General features: G+C 31.9%; 1 protein-coding gene across 3 annotated transcripts in view; it reads left to right on the top strand.

Annotated features, from left to right (window-relative positions):
- Window positions 1–12833, top strand: part of MTBP (MDM2 binding protein) — a 54457-nt gene that overhangs the window by 3930 nt on the left and 37694 nt on the right. For 2 of the 3 annotated variants that reach the window (XM_054590086.1, XM_054590084.1), the window contains exons 3-11: window positions 380–453; window positions 553–704; window positions 2143–2201; window positions 3719–3863; window positions 5067–5184; window positions 7038–7172; window positions 8933–9027; window positions 9816–9888; window positions 11585–11702. In XM_054590086.1, the coding sequence (XP_054446061.1) occupies window positions 380–453; window positions 553–704; window positions 2143–2201; window positions 3719–3863; window positions 5067–5184; window positions 7038–7172; window positions 8933–9027; window positions 9816–9888; window positions 11585–11702 (969 nt within the window). Of the gene's footprint in view, window positions 1–379; window positions 454–552; window positions 705–2142; window positions 2202–3718; window positions 3864–5066; window positions 5185–7037; window positions 7173–8932; window positions 9028–9815; window positions 9889–11581; window positions 11703–12833 lie in introns of all 3 variants that reach the window. The other variant, XM_054590085.1, reaches the window with a different exon arrangement.

The following is a 12833-nucleotide window of genomic DNA, read 5'->3' on the forward strand; positions in this document are numbered from 1 at the left end:
TTAAAATAATAATACAGATTTTGAACTATAATGAACTAGACCAAAGTATTCATGGCAAGTGAATAATTTTGCTCTTTAGGCAGATTGCCCTTTTTGGATTTTTAGTAGAGATTCTAAAAAGATGCTATTTTACGTGTGTGTGTGTGTGTGTGTGTGTGTGTGTGTAATATCTATTAATATATGTATATTATACTTATAACTTAGGAAACTACACAGTATATATAATATTATCTACCAATATATCTATATTACATATATAACTTGGGAAACTATATAGTATGTATCAAAATTTTATGATTCTCTAAGTACATATGCTATAACATCTGCTTATTTGTGGTATGCCTTTCTTCTAATAAGTGTGATTTTTTTTTTTTTCAAGCCTGTTCAGTGGGCGGTATACCTGGTTCTAAGAAGTGGTTCTTTGCAGTGCAGGCTATATGTGGATTTTATCAGGTAGTATAAATTTAAAAACAATAGTCATTAGTTAATGTCTTTTGTTAATGTAAATAATTTGATGAACCCATTATTTAATGCAGTCTTTTGATTTATTAGTTTTGTAGTTCGGACTGGCAGGAGATACATTTTGGTATGGAAAAAGATGAAATCGAAGATGTTCTTCAAGCAAATATCGAAGAATATTTGAGTAATGTTGAGTGTTTTGAGGAAGAAGATAGTAATAGCAGGGAATCATTATCCTTGGCTGAGTATGCTGTTATGCTTTTTATAATAGCTTTAAAATATTTAACATTAGGTAGTATTTTAGCTATAGAATGAAGATTAGATATTTTAGCAACTGTAATAGGGATTTTCAACTTTTCATTTTGGGAGACAGGTAATTTGGACTTTTTATTTGAATAAAATTCTTTGAAATCAGGTAATATTTAGCTTCTTAAGCTTACATAATTGCGGGAATAAAAAAGTGATACTTTATTTAATATGTCACTTTCTTGAAAATAAATTCCCTCTGATATTTTATAATGAATAGAAACGTTTAGGTTAATAACTGGCATTCAAACCAAACTACCATTGTTATTTTGCTATTTGAAGCTGAGATATTGTTTCTTCAATTTTTGTGTATCTTCAATGTTTCAAGTACCTTTAAAAATTCATATAGAGTTTTTGAGGATTAAATAGATACTGAGTTCACTTTTAGGTTCTTTTGAATCTTGGTATAGTATATAAGTTGATTCAAGTGGTGATAGAAGTGGTGATAATTTCTTTTTTATGAAATATTCCATCTGACTCATAATTAATGCCTTACTGCGTTACCAAAAAACACTATTTTACTGTTCATGTATTCTTTCTATAAATTGTTACAGACTTTTAAAAATTCTGTTTTTATGCTTTCAAACCATGTTTTTTGTAATGATTAGTGAAGGGAGACATTGTAGAACCATGGAAAGAGTACTGTACTGGGGCGATATAACTGGTCTCTATATGATCTTGGGCCAGCCACGTCACTTCTGTGATCCTTTGTTTTCTTATTTGTAAAGTGTTGAGATCCTTTCAGAGGCTTATAAGGTACCTTCCAGCCCTAGAGCACTTGTCATTTCTTATTTTTTCCAGCACTGCTATAAGATGACACGTCTAAGTATTTCTAATAAGTAACCTAATAATCATCTCCACAAGAGGGCGCTAGAAAACTATATAAGATGCCGTAAGTTTTCTTAGTGAGTTTATAATAAAGGATTTAAGTACCTTTATGTTTTGTAATAAACTATTTTATGAAAAAAAAATCACCCTATGGATAAAACTGATAGATTTGGAAGAATCAGGGGAGATCATTACATTTCCCAGTCAGCTGTTATGCCACTCAGAGAAAGCAATATCCTTTATTATACAAATATAATTTAGGGAGTTTTTCTGTTATTATTGTTAATTTGGGATATAGCTGAGAAATTGAACTCAGGATTTTCATCCTAGCTTCCACATCTACTAATTATGCAACATTAGGAAAATTATTTGAATTGAGGACTATAATAGTATTATAGTAGTACATCATGGGATTGTTTGGAGGATCAAATGAGATGGTGCATCTAACATACTTAACAGTGTCTGGCACATAGATCCATTAATATTATCGTTATGATTAGATGTAATGGTTTGTGTTTTTGTTTTTTCTTACTTGCCCTTTTATTTTAGTCTATATGAAGAATCTGCAGAAAATTTGCATCAGTTATCAGACAGACTTCCTGCTCCTGGTAATATGTTATGACTGCTTTCAATAATTCGTATCTTATCTTATGCTTTCTGTGAGTTCAGTGTTTATCCTTGGGTTGTCTCTTTTAACTTTGAAATTCAAAATGAAAAAGAAATTCTTAATTGAAGTTGATGCAAAACGCAGCTCACTACTTTAATAAAGTATGTTATGGAGACATTACAGTTCTCTTAATTATTTTTACTTACTGAGACAAAAATTAGAACTTATTAAATTAAATAGCCATCTGTTTCCTTATTTAGTTATTACAGAGGAATCTTTCCACTATATACCAGTGTTTTATAGAGTACATTCCATAGAACAGTAGTCCCATAAATAACTCATGGAAAAAGTTCTTTCACCTAGATCATTTGGATAACATACTTTTATCCTGTCACTGTACACATTATCAAATATAAAGATGTGCAGTAAAAGAAGCCTGTTGCTCATCATTGTTTTATAGAATCCATTTTTCCCTATAATAGAAAGCATATTTTATAAATACTGTATCATACGAGTCTGAAACTTATTTCTCGTAAATTCATCTTTGTGTTAATGAATTAGCTGGCATCTAAAGTTTGGTATAATTTACATCCACAAATACTTTTGATGAGCTTTCTTTGAATGTTTTTATTATTTAAGGTCACTTAGTAAGCAGGTATTTGTTGTGTCTGCTACATGTCACACGTTGTACTAGGAGCTGAGTGCATGATGATGAATAAAGCCTATGCGATTACCATGGATTTTAGAACTCACAATCTAATCCTTATATTCAAGACCATACTTTAGTGTAAAAAGTCCAACACAGAAATAATACATAGATTGAAAATATATCAATTTTTAAAAATGAAATGTGTCAAGTTCAAAATAGGCACTGAAATACACATCTGCTGTATTTGGTTGTATTTTGCTGATAACACTTTCATTATCAAATTTTTATTTGGCTTCCGCTTCATTATGATTGACCTGGTTCTTAAGTAAGTTCATATTTTTATAAAATTTAAAGTTTCATGAAGTTATCCTTCTTTCTCAGGAACCAATTATGTCAGTATAATTGAGTTTTCTCAGTGTTTTTCTGCTTTTCTAAAAAGAGAATTTATTTGAACATTACAATTTTATACTAATTCATTCCCTTTTGTATAACAAAGTTAAGTATAGAAAAATACAATGAAATTGCATGTTTTTTTCTTCCTCTGTTCAGTACAGCAATAGTATTGATGATCTCAAGAGCAATGTGTATAATTAACCACTGGTGCATAATTGACAAGTAATTGTGATGTTCATTTGTTTTCTGGCATATGGTAGTTGTTTCAAGATAACATGGCTTTAAGTCAAATGTTGAACATTTAAAAATGTTGAGCTCCTAAAGATGTGTATTGTTTTGAAGAATTTCAGAAATTAAAGTTAAATTCTCCTTTATCTTCTAGATAAACATAAATTTTAATTGTTCAGGGTACTATTTTGAGACATTTCAGATCTAACATTTTTATAAAAATACAAAAAATGCCTTTTTCTCTTTAGGTAGAGCAATGATAGACATAATACTGTTGCTCTCTGACAAAGATCCTCCTAAATTAAAAGACTGTTTGCCTACTGTTGGAGCATTAAAACATTTAAAGGAATGGTATTCAGCAAAAATTACTATAGCAGGAAATCATAGTGAAATGTAAGTGTCTTTGTTTATTTGATAACTGTCCTTATTGTCTTTTTACAATTAATGTGTTATCCTGTTTTAATAGACTCAGCATTTGAAAAACATTTAATGTAACAAGAGTGTTAAATCATACATGTGGGGATTTATTGAGAAAAATACAATTTTTTCTTTATGCTTATGTTTCCAAAATGTTTAAATTTTTAGTAAATATTATCAGTGCTTATATGTGTATAACCATTATTAAGCATTGATCCTCCAAAAATAGTGTGTTTATGTAGGCTTGTGTTGTCCAGTGAGCATCGTGATGAATCCCGTGGATACATGGATAAGCTAGATTTATAAAGTCCTATTTGTTTTATGTGCCAATATAGAAATAAATATGTACTGTTGTGTTTTATGACACTTTAGTAAGCTTCAAATTCTGTTACAGTTTGATTCTTAAATAAGTATTCATACTGGATTTATTCACTTAATGATTTTTTTTCATTAACAAGTGCTGATGGAGCATTTAATTTGTGCCAATCACAGCAATAGATGCTGGTGAGTTAGGAGAGTGAGATTAGGTCTTTTTCATTGAAGTGGGAGAGAAACAGGAATGGGAACAGGCATGATAGTCTGTGGTAAGTGCATGTGGGAATAATTTAGGAGATCAGTTCTTTTTCTAAGATAAGGAATTGGCATTGAGTCTCTGTGTGTATACATCTGATACATTTAAGCCAATAAATATTAAAAGTAAAATCTATTTCTTCATTTGTAGTATTAAAAGTAATAACTCAGCCCTGGCTGATGTGGCTCTATGGATTGTGCGCCGGCCTGCAAACCTGAAGGCTGCCGATCCGATTCCCAGGCAGGGCACATTCCGGGGCTGCGGGCCAGCTCCCCAGTGGGGGGCATGTGAGAGGCAACTGATCCTTGTATCTCTTTCTCCCTCCCTTCCCCTGTCTCGGAAAGTAAATAAATAAAATCTTATAAAAAATTAAAAAATAATAAAATAAAAGTAGTAACAATTCATGAGGGTGCTAGGACTAAAGCAGTTTTATGTGATAGAATCACACTCAGAGGCTGACTTGATGGTTAGTCTGTATTTTAAAAAGTAGATAAAAGCAGCAATATGAATTTGCATTTTTGCCTGTTAGGCTTGCAGTAAACTGTCACCATTAAATCTAAGTAAAATGTAAAACCCTATATTTAATTATCATAATTTTTTGTTTGTAGGAATTGTCAGAAAATTGCAGAATACCTTTCTTCTAATGTTGTAGCTTTAGAAGATCTTGGAAATGCTATTGACTCAAAGGAATTATGGAGAGGAAAGATTCGGATATGGGAAAGAAAGGTAAGTGGCTTTCTCAGTGATCACAGTTTGCAAAGCAATATTTTCAACTTTATTCACAACACAGTTTAAATGAATCTTAATAAAAATATTCCTTATAAAGATGTTCTAGAACAGCACTGTACATAAAACTTTCTGCAGTAATGGAAATGTTCTGTATCTGTGTTAATACAGTAGTCTACTAGCCTCATATGCTACTGAGCATTTTATATGTGACTCTTCCACCATAGAACTGAATTTTTAACTCTATTTTATTTTAATTAATTTAAATGTAAATAGTCACTGTGATTAAGTTTGTGATTAACTGCAGTTCCAGGATATAATATATTTTTTTTAAATATAGAATTTGACAGTAGTTGCCTTTGATGTTGTTTATGCAAGCTGTTTTATTTTGCATACATAGGAAAACTACTTAGAACATAATCTCATACCTATAATACCAGCTTAGGTGATCTCCCCATCTACTAACCAGTTCTGATTCTGAGCAATTTTTTTTTAACCTTGGATTTCTCAAGTACAAGTTGAGAACACGCATTAGAGTTGTTGGACCCCTCTCATCTTATATTTCTCTGAGCTTCCAATTTTACTTGTCATCTCTTACTGTGAATTAATATGTTTGGTGTTTTTTGTATAAGTTGTGTCCCTGTTGAAATAAGTGTTCCTAGCATTTCATATATTTTTGCATATAGACAAAACTAAAACCAAGCTTCTTAATCCTTGTTCAGGGTGATGTGGGAGCATGAGAAGGTCTTTGTGTCCCTGTAGAGGTTTGTTGCACTGATTACTAGACTTTTTTCCCTTCAGTTCACCCTGAATAATGGTGTAATACAACCTCTAATAAGACAACAGGAAGTAACATGGCCGGGTCCTTCTTATTGTTTTGAATGCCGTCTCATTTTTATCTTAGAAAGGTAACGTCTGCAGGTAAACCTTTCTGCAGCAGTTTTAATGTAAACAAACTGTATAGCGACTTGGAAGAGTGCAAGAAGAGATTGGCTAGGAGAATTGCTTTTGTATATATATCCTGAAACTGCATGTTTTTATACACAGAGATAATAGCGAGTTCTTTTCATGTTATTCTTTTATTCTTTTCTGAATAGGAAATTAAATGAATCTTCGCATTTAATATATCTTCACAGGATGCATTTAAAACTTGAAATCACTTTTTCTTTCTTTTTTTTTTTCTTTTTTTTGGTGCAGAATAGCTTTTGGTCTAGAAACATGGCAGTGCTTAAGGACATAGATTCTATAGTTAGATCGCCTGCATTCAAAGGCCAGGTCTGTTTCCTGGTAGTTTTGTGTGGCAGATTGGCTAATGTTTTGGTGCAACAGTTGTCATCATCTGGGATAATAATAGTCTCTATCTCATAGATTTTTATGAAGATTAAATTATTTAAAGCACAGAGCAACCACTCAATAAATATTAGGCATCATGGTTGTTAACCATTGCTATTATTAGCATCCCTGTTATTACTACTTCTGCAGGAATTGATCTTTTCATCAACAGCCTCCGTTGTTGCAAGTTTTGTTTTTGCGGAACTTCCAGACTGGTAGGAAGCCAGATATTGAACAAGTATATATAAAGGCAGTGGCTTGGTTCTGTAGTTGCATAGAATGGGCTTAATATACTCTTGCAGGTTGGTGAAGGGCCAAGGAGAGCTTTTCATGAAAAATTCATGTGTAAGTTGAAATATGTAGGATGTGTACATAAATGGAAGAACCACATTTTGAGCTGAGGAAAGAAAAATAAATTTACATAGGATTTTCCTCTCAACATTTACACTGCAATAAAATGTATTAATCTTTGTAACTTTATTCATGATGTCAGTAAGTGTGTTCTCTCGGTTTCTTTTCAGTTCGGATGTGAAATTAGTTTTCCTGAATTTTGTATAAAGGGAACCATGCCTAAGAGTTTTAGTACAACTAACTTAAATACTTGCTCTCTTGACAAAGAGATAATACTCTCAAAGGATAAGACTCTTCTGCCTAAGGTAATCTATGTTTGATTATTTTTGCAATTATCCATTCATACATATTTTTATTCCTATGAGAGAAGTTTGAATCATGAATGCACATTTCCTAATATATGTGCTGAAGTGTGCTCACTTACATAATTTTTATTATAATTAAGTGCTTAAACAAGACTGTTCATTAGCATCAAATGTTGGCAAAATTATCATCATTTAAAATTTAAAAAAATTTTTTAAATGAAATGATCCTAACTTTAAATCAGTATAGACCTGAAAATACCTTCAGCATGACTCTTCTAAGGCTCATTTTGGAGAGAGCTTGATATAGTGGGAAGAGAAAAGGCAATGATTTAGGCAGACCTGGGTGTGAACCTGTATTCTGTCACTACGGGGTAACGTCACCCTGGGTAGGTTAACACTTACCTTACAACGTTATCATGAGGGTTAAATGAGACAGAGTACTGGATATATGCTTCATTTATGATTTAAAAATGTTCTTGTCCCATATCACTATAGGTTTATTCTTTAAATGCAAGTAATTATAAAATACAGTAATCAAAAAGGGTTTACCTGGCTTTTTACTACATTGGGAAATAATATAACAGGAGGTGTTTATAAAGAAGGTCTTCAGAAATTCACTTTAAAAGACCCAATTCAAAAATGTGCAAAATATAACAGTCATGAAGTTATAATGCTGTCAGATTGATGGGTATTATTTTCTGATCTAAGGGTAGTAGAAAAAGGGCATTTATGATGTAAACACACTTCTCAATAGTTGTTCAGAATTGATTATTTTAAGTAACTTGTCATGGCCATCTTTCACAAGAATATTAAATTATTTTCTAAAGATTAGAAACATAAGATTGATGAGCTCAATTTCTTGTCTTTGGTAGTACACCATTTAATTAGGAATAGTGTATCTAATTTTTGCTGCTACTAAAGAGTGTCTTAGCGTACAACCTCTTCAAGAAAGGTCTCTGTCTTTCTACATAGCTAACTTGTATACACACTATATATGTATGTATGCATCTATGCCCTATATGTGTGTACAATATACTCACACACATCATCTTATAAAGTGAAATTACTCAGCTTTCTGCAAGTTTATAACTTCGTGCAGGTTCTCAAGACATTATACATTGGCTTTGCTTTGCCCTTCTTGTAAGCACTCTAGCCTCACCTCTTGAAATACCTGTTCTTCATTGGCTTACTCTTAATTTAGTTGTTGACTCTACCCAACGAAATGCTGCAATTTTATTTCTCGGAGCGGAACTTCTTTGTTAATTAGCACGCTCGGCTTCACTAGTTCTCACTTTTAATTTTTTTCCTTCAAAAATTTTTTTGTTTGTTTTAATCTCAGCATACCACTTAACCTGAGTTCATTCTGAGTCTCCTTTCTTTCGCTTTCTCAGTCTTGCAGATCTTATAACTTTTTTTTTTAACATCCTAGCCACTTGGGTTGTCTGTCTGTCTTGCTGACAATAAACAGGAAAGATTGAGAACTTCTTATTCTTTGTTGCTCACCTCTTTGTATGGTACTCATTTTCTCCCTCTTAAAAATTCTAGTTCCTATGAAATCTCCATGTCTGTCTTGCTGCTCTGAAATGTAGAATTGAAATGGAAGAAATCTTTGTCTGCTACAGAGGACTAAATGTGTGCTGGCAAATGTATAAATGCCTGCTTTTTAAGATTCATTTTAAAGTTTTAAACCCTAATCACTACTGTGTTCACTTTCACTTTATAGTATTTAAACTATTTTATAATTTTCGTTTCTTTTCTAGGTTTTCCATTATTATGGCCCTGCTTTAGAATTTGTGCAGATGATAAAGTTATCAGAGCTACCCTCCTGCTACATGTCAGACATTGAATTTGAGTTGTATCCTTCCGTTTACATCTTCATTTTAGATTCCATTTTCTGTATTGGGTAGAATGTTTCCTAGTACCACTCCACATTTAGATATTTAAACGTACTGTTTTTTAATAAAAATAACATTCAGTATACTTTTCATTACCATTGTTTTAGAGATGTTCTACATCTTGTAAGAAAATTCCTCCCTCAGGTACTGTATTTATACTTTTAGACTAGTCAGAAGACTTCCTGGTTGCTACTTATTGTTTATGAGGTACAGAGAAAGGAGAAATGTAAGGAATACATAGAGAAAAACAGTAATTTATATATTCCTAAATGCTCAGATGTTTCTCTCCATCAGCAGGATAGGTAAGTGCTAGTCTCTTGTATCTTTTTATATACTTAGGTAGATATTAATTTGATCATTTTTATCTGCAAATATTTAATATATTTTAAATTGTCATTTAAGAAAATGTGAGAATTTTTAGAAATACACCTAGGAACAGGACATTTTGTATAAAAAGAAGTTGTTGGCTGGCAATGGAATGCTAGCATAGTGCTCAGAAGCTAGTTTTTACAAATCTCTTGTTCCTGTAATTTATAGTAGTTCCATTCATAGTAGCACTATTTCTTGGTATATTTCCATAATCAGGAAAATAATAATCCTTAAGGAAAGGAGTAATTGTGAATCCCTACAGTTAAGATTTTTAATAAATGAATTTAAGCACTTTGTGAATTGGAGAATGAAACTTGTATGAGAGAATAACATTGTTTCACAGGTACCATTCCATCATTTCTTTAACTCCTTAGTACAGAGGACTAACCAAAAACAGTACTAAGAAGAATTCCATGTTACTGTTGGAGCAGATTTCTTCTCTGTGTGACAAGGTAGAGGTGTTTTTTGTTTTTGTTTTTGTTTTAACTTAATATTTAAGGATGTGTGAGAAAAGGGACTGTAGAATCTGTTTTTGTATGATTTGATTTCTTTTATATAACATGACTTTGGTCCTAATTTATATTAAGATACTTTGGACTTTTCATAATAATTCCAAAGTCCTCTGTAGATATGAAGTGACTTTTTTTTTTAGGAGAGATTTTCAAAAATAAGTGTCATGATGGGATTCAGAAATATTTTTCATATTTGTAGCAAATGTTTAATCAAAAATAGTCTGTCTCAAAAATGCGGTCACTTGTTTAACAGATAGGTCAGGACACATGTATTTCAGGCTATAAGTTACACATTGAACTTCTGTTAGCGTCTCTAAATTGTTAAACTATAACTATAATTATAACAATTATGGAATTGTCAAGCATAGCTGGGCCCTGATCTGGTTTGCTCATGTTACGGCCTTGACTACCCTTTGGGGCATATAGTTTTGCAATGCATTTGGGACAGTGAAATCTTATTTGTGCAAGAATGAAGAAGTAGAACTTAGGATTTAGAAAATTACACATAGATCTTTTATACTTAATGATTATTTTGCATTACTAAATATTTTTACTATTTACCTCTTGACTGTGTAGAATACATTGGACTTAAATATTATGGTTATAACATTAAAGGAAAATAAGCATATTTAATTCTTTCTTATTTTTTTTTTCCAATACACTAAATTTTGTGTCTGCTAATTAAGAATATATAAGTAAAAGTAATAAATAAGCAATAAAACTAGCATATTAATGCATTGTTTGAATGTCACATATCTCATGTAATCCATCTATGTAGGACAGTTAACAGTGATATTGCATTACATTTGCGATCTTTGGCAAATGCCCTGACAAAATTTCCCTGGCGTTTAAGAAAGATATTTATTGGGATATGCTGACTGTCGTAACGTGCATTCTAAAATAATCAGCAAAGTACTGCTTTCAGAGTTGCAATTTGTTTTATTCAGTGCTTAATCAAACTCAGAATTTACCTAAATATATTATGATGGTTTTTTTTTTTTGAAACAAATACTTAATAAACATCTCTATGCCCAGCCCTGGGAATACAAAGATGAATAATTTGAATTTTCTCATAAATCAGTGAGAAGCTGCTGTATGATTTCTGGCATGTGATTCATTATTTCTCTGCATTTTATACCTATTAGCGTTAAATCTCTACTCTCTAGGAATAAAAGCTGTGAAATTACCTTCCAAATTATTCTAATTTTGAGGCCAGAACAATAATCCCTCCAATCAAAAGGTTATGAAATTATGTCTGAGTATGACAAAACCTTCTGAGGATGGAATTCCTGGACTCTCACTAGTTTGCAGAGATAAGAAGAAATTATATGCGTAACCTGAACTTGAAACAAATGTGTAAATGACAAGGTTTTTAGAGATTTATAACCCAGTGGAAAAGGGATGCCTGTAGCTTTGAAGAACTTTCTCTAGTTTTGTTGTCTGGTCTTTGGTTTTTTGGGGGGGTTGGGTAGAGGTGGGGCATTTTGTTTTTTAGTTTTTATAGTGGAGTTATTGGGCGATAGCATTACTAAATACATATTATACAAGTGAAATAGGAAAGGAAAGTTGTCAGGTGATACTATTTAAGAATTACTCTCACTGTGTAGTCACTAAAAGTATGCTCTGTTTTAAGCAGGTTGGTGCACTTTTTGTATTGCCATGTACCATTAGTAACATACTTATTCCGCCTCCCAACCAACTCAGTTCAAGAAAATGGAAGGAATATATAGCTAAAAAGCCTAAGATGATCAGTGGTAAGTAGGAAATCTTTACATTGTTTCAATGGTGCAACATAGATATAATATTTATCAAAATTAAAATGGAGATAACATTTCTTAATGAGAAAATAATATTTATTACTACTGGTTGAAAAGGACCCATGCGATTTTAAGATTTTTTTTTTATTATCTCCAACAACCTACTGTAACATAAAGTTTATGCAACCTTATCCATTCAAACATAGCAGTGATCTAAAGGCAGAGCAGTGGGTTAATTAGATGGCTAATTATATTGAACATGGATTTTTTAGAGACATTTTCGGAGTAAATTTTATAAAAATGAAATGCTTTATTTATTATATGATATATTAAACAGTTGTGATTACAATTTTTAGAAGAAATTAGTGGAACTTATTTAACAGCTTCATGATATACTAAACATTGTTTTAAGTCCTTTAGATATATTGATTCTCTTGATTTTTCTAATGGCCCTATAAAACTATTTTGGACCATCTAACAGGTGAGGGAATTGGGGCTCAGAGATTTCATTGAGCTGTTAATCGGCAGAATCTCAGTTCAGATCCTGGCTCCACCTGTTAATAGCTCTGTGACGTCCCGAAGGGCTTGAACCCAGATGTGTGTTCTTCACCGCTGCACTGTGTTGCCTGCCTCTCTAATAATCCATTATATTCAGGATATCATTGTAAAAATGAAATTCTAATTTCTCTCATAAAAGCAGATATATAAATCCAAATCCTGGTATTCCATGAGGTAATTGAAGCCCAAATTGTTAGTAACTTGCCCAGAATAACATAGCTAAAGTGTGTCCCTTCATACTGTGCTTCAATGTAAGTGGTATTTTTATTTATTTCTTTTTCACTGTTGGTGTGAGGGAGACCACATGGACACGTATGTGTTAGTTTGAACTATATGCTATTGCTATATTTTTATATCAAAAAGCATTAAGTATCAGCAATTCCATATGGTTGACTTAATATATAAAAACAGTGCCCCATTGATGTATGCTTAAATTAAGAGTGACTAAAGAAAGATCTTTTTTAAAAAGATTTTATTTATTTATTTATTTTTAGAGAGAGAGAAAGGGAGGGAGAAGGGGAGGGAGAGAAACATCAATGTGTGGTTGCCTCTCGCACATCTCCTACTGGA

The sequence above is a fragment of the Pteronotus mesoamericanus genome, unplaced genomic scaffold (genome assembly GCF_021234165.1).
Source record: "Pteronotus mesoamericanus isolate MK-2021 breed Mesoamerican mustached bat unplaced genomic scaffold, CSHL_Meso_final scaffold_174, whole genome shotgun sequence".
In the NCBI taxonomy this organism is placed as follows: Eukaryota; Metazoa; Chordata; class Mammalia; order Chiroptera; family Mormoopidae; genus Pteronotus; species Pteronotus mesoamericanus.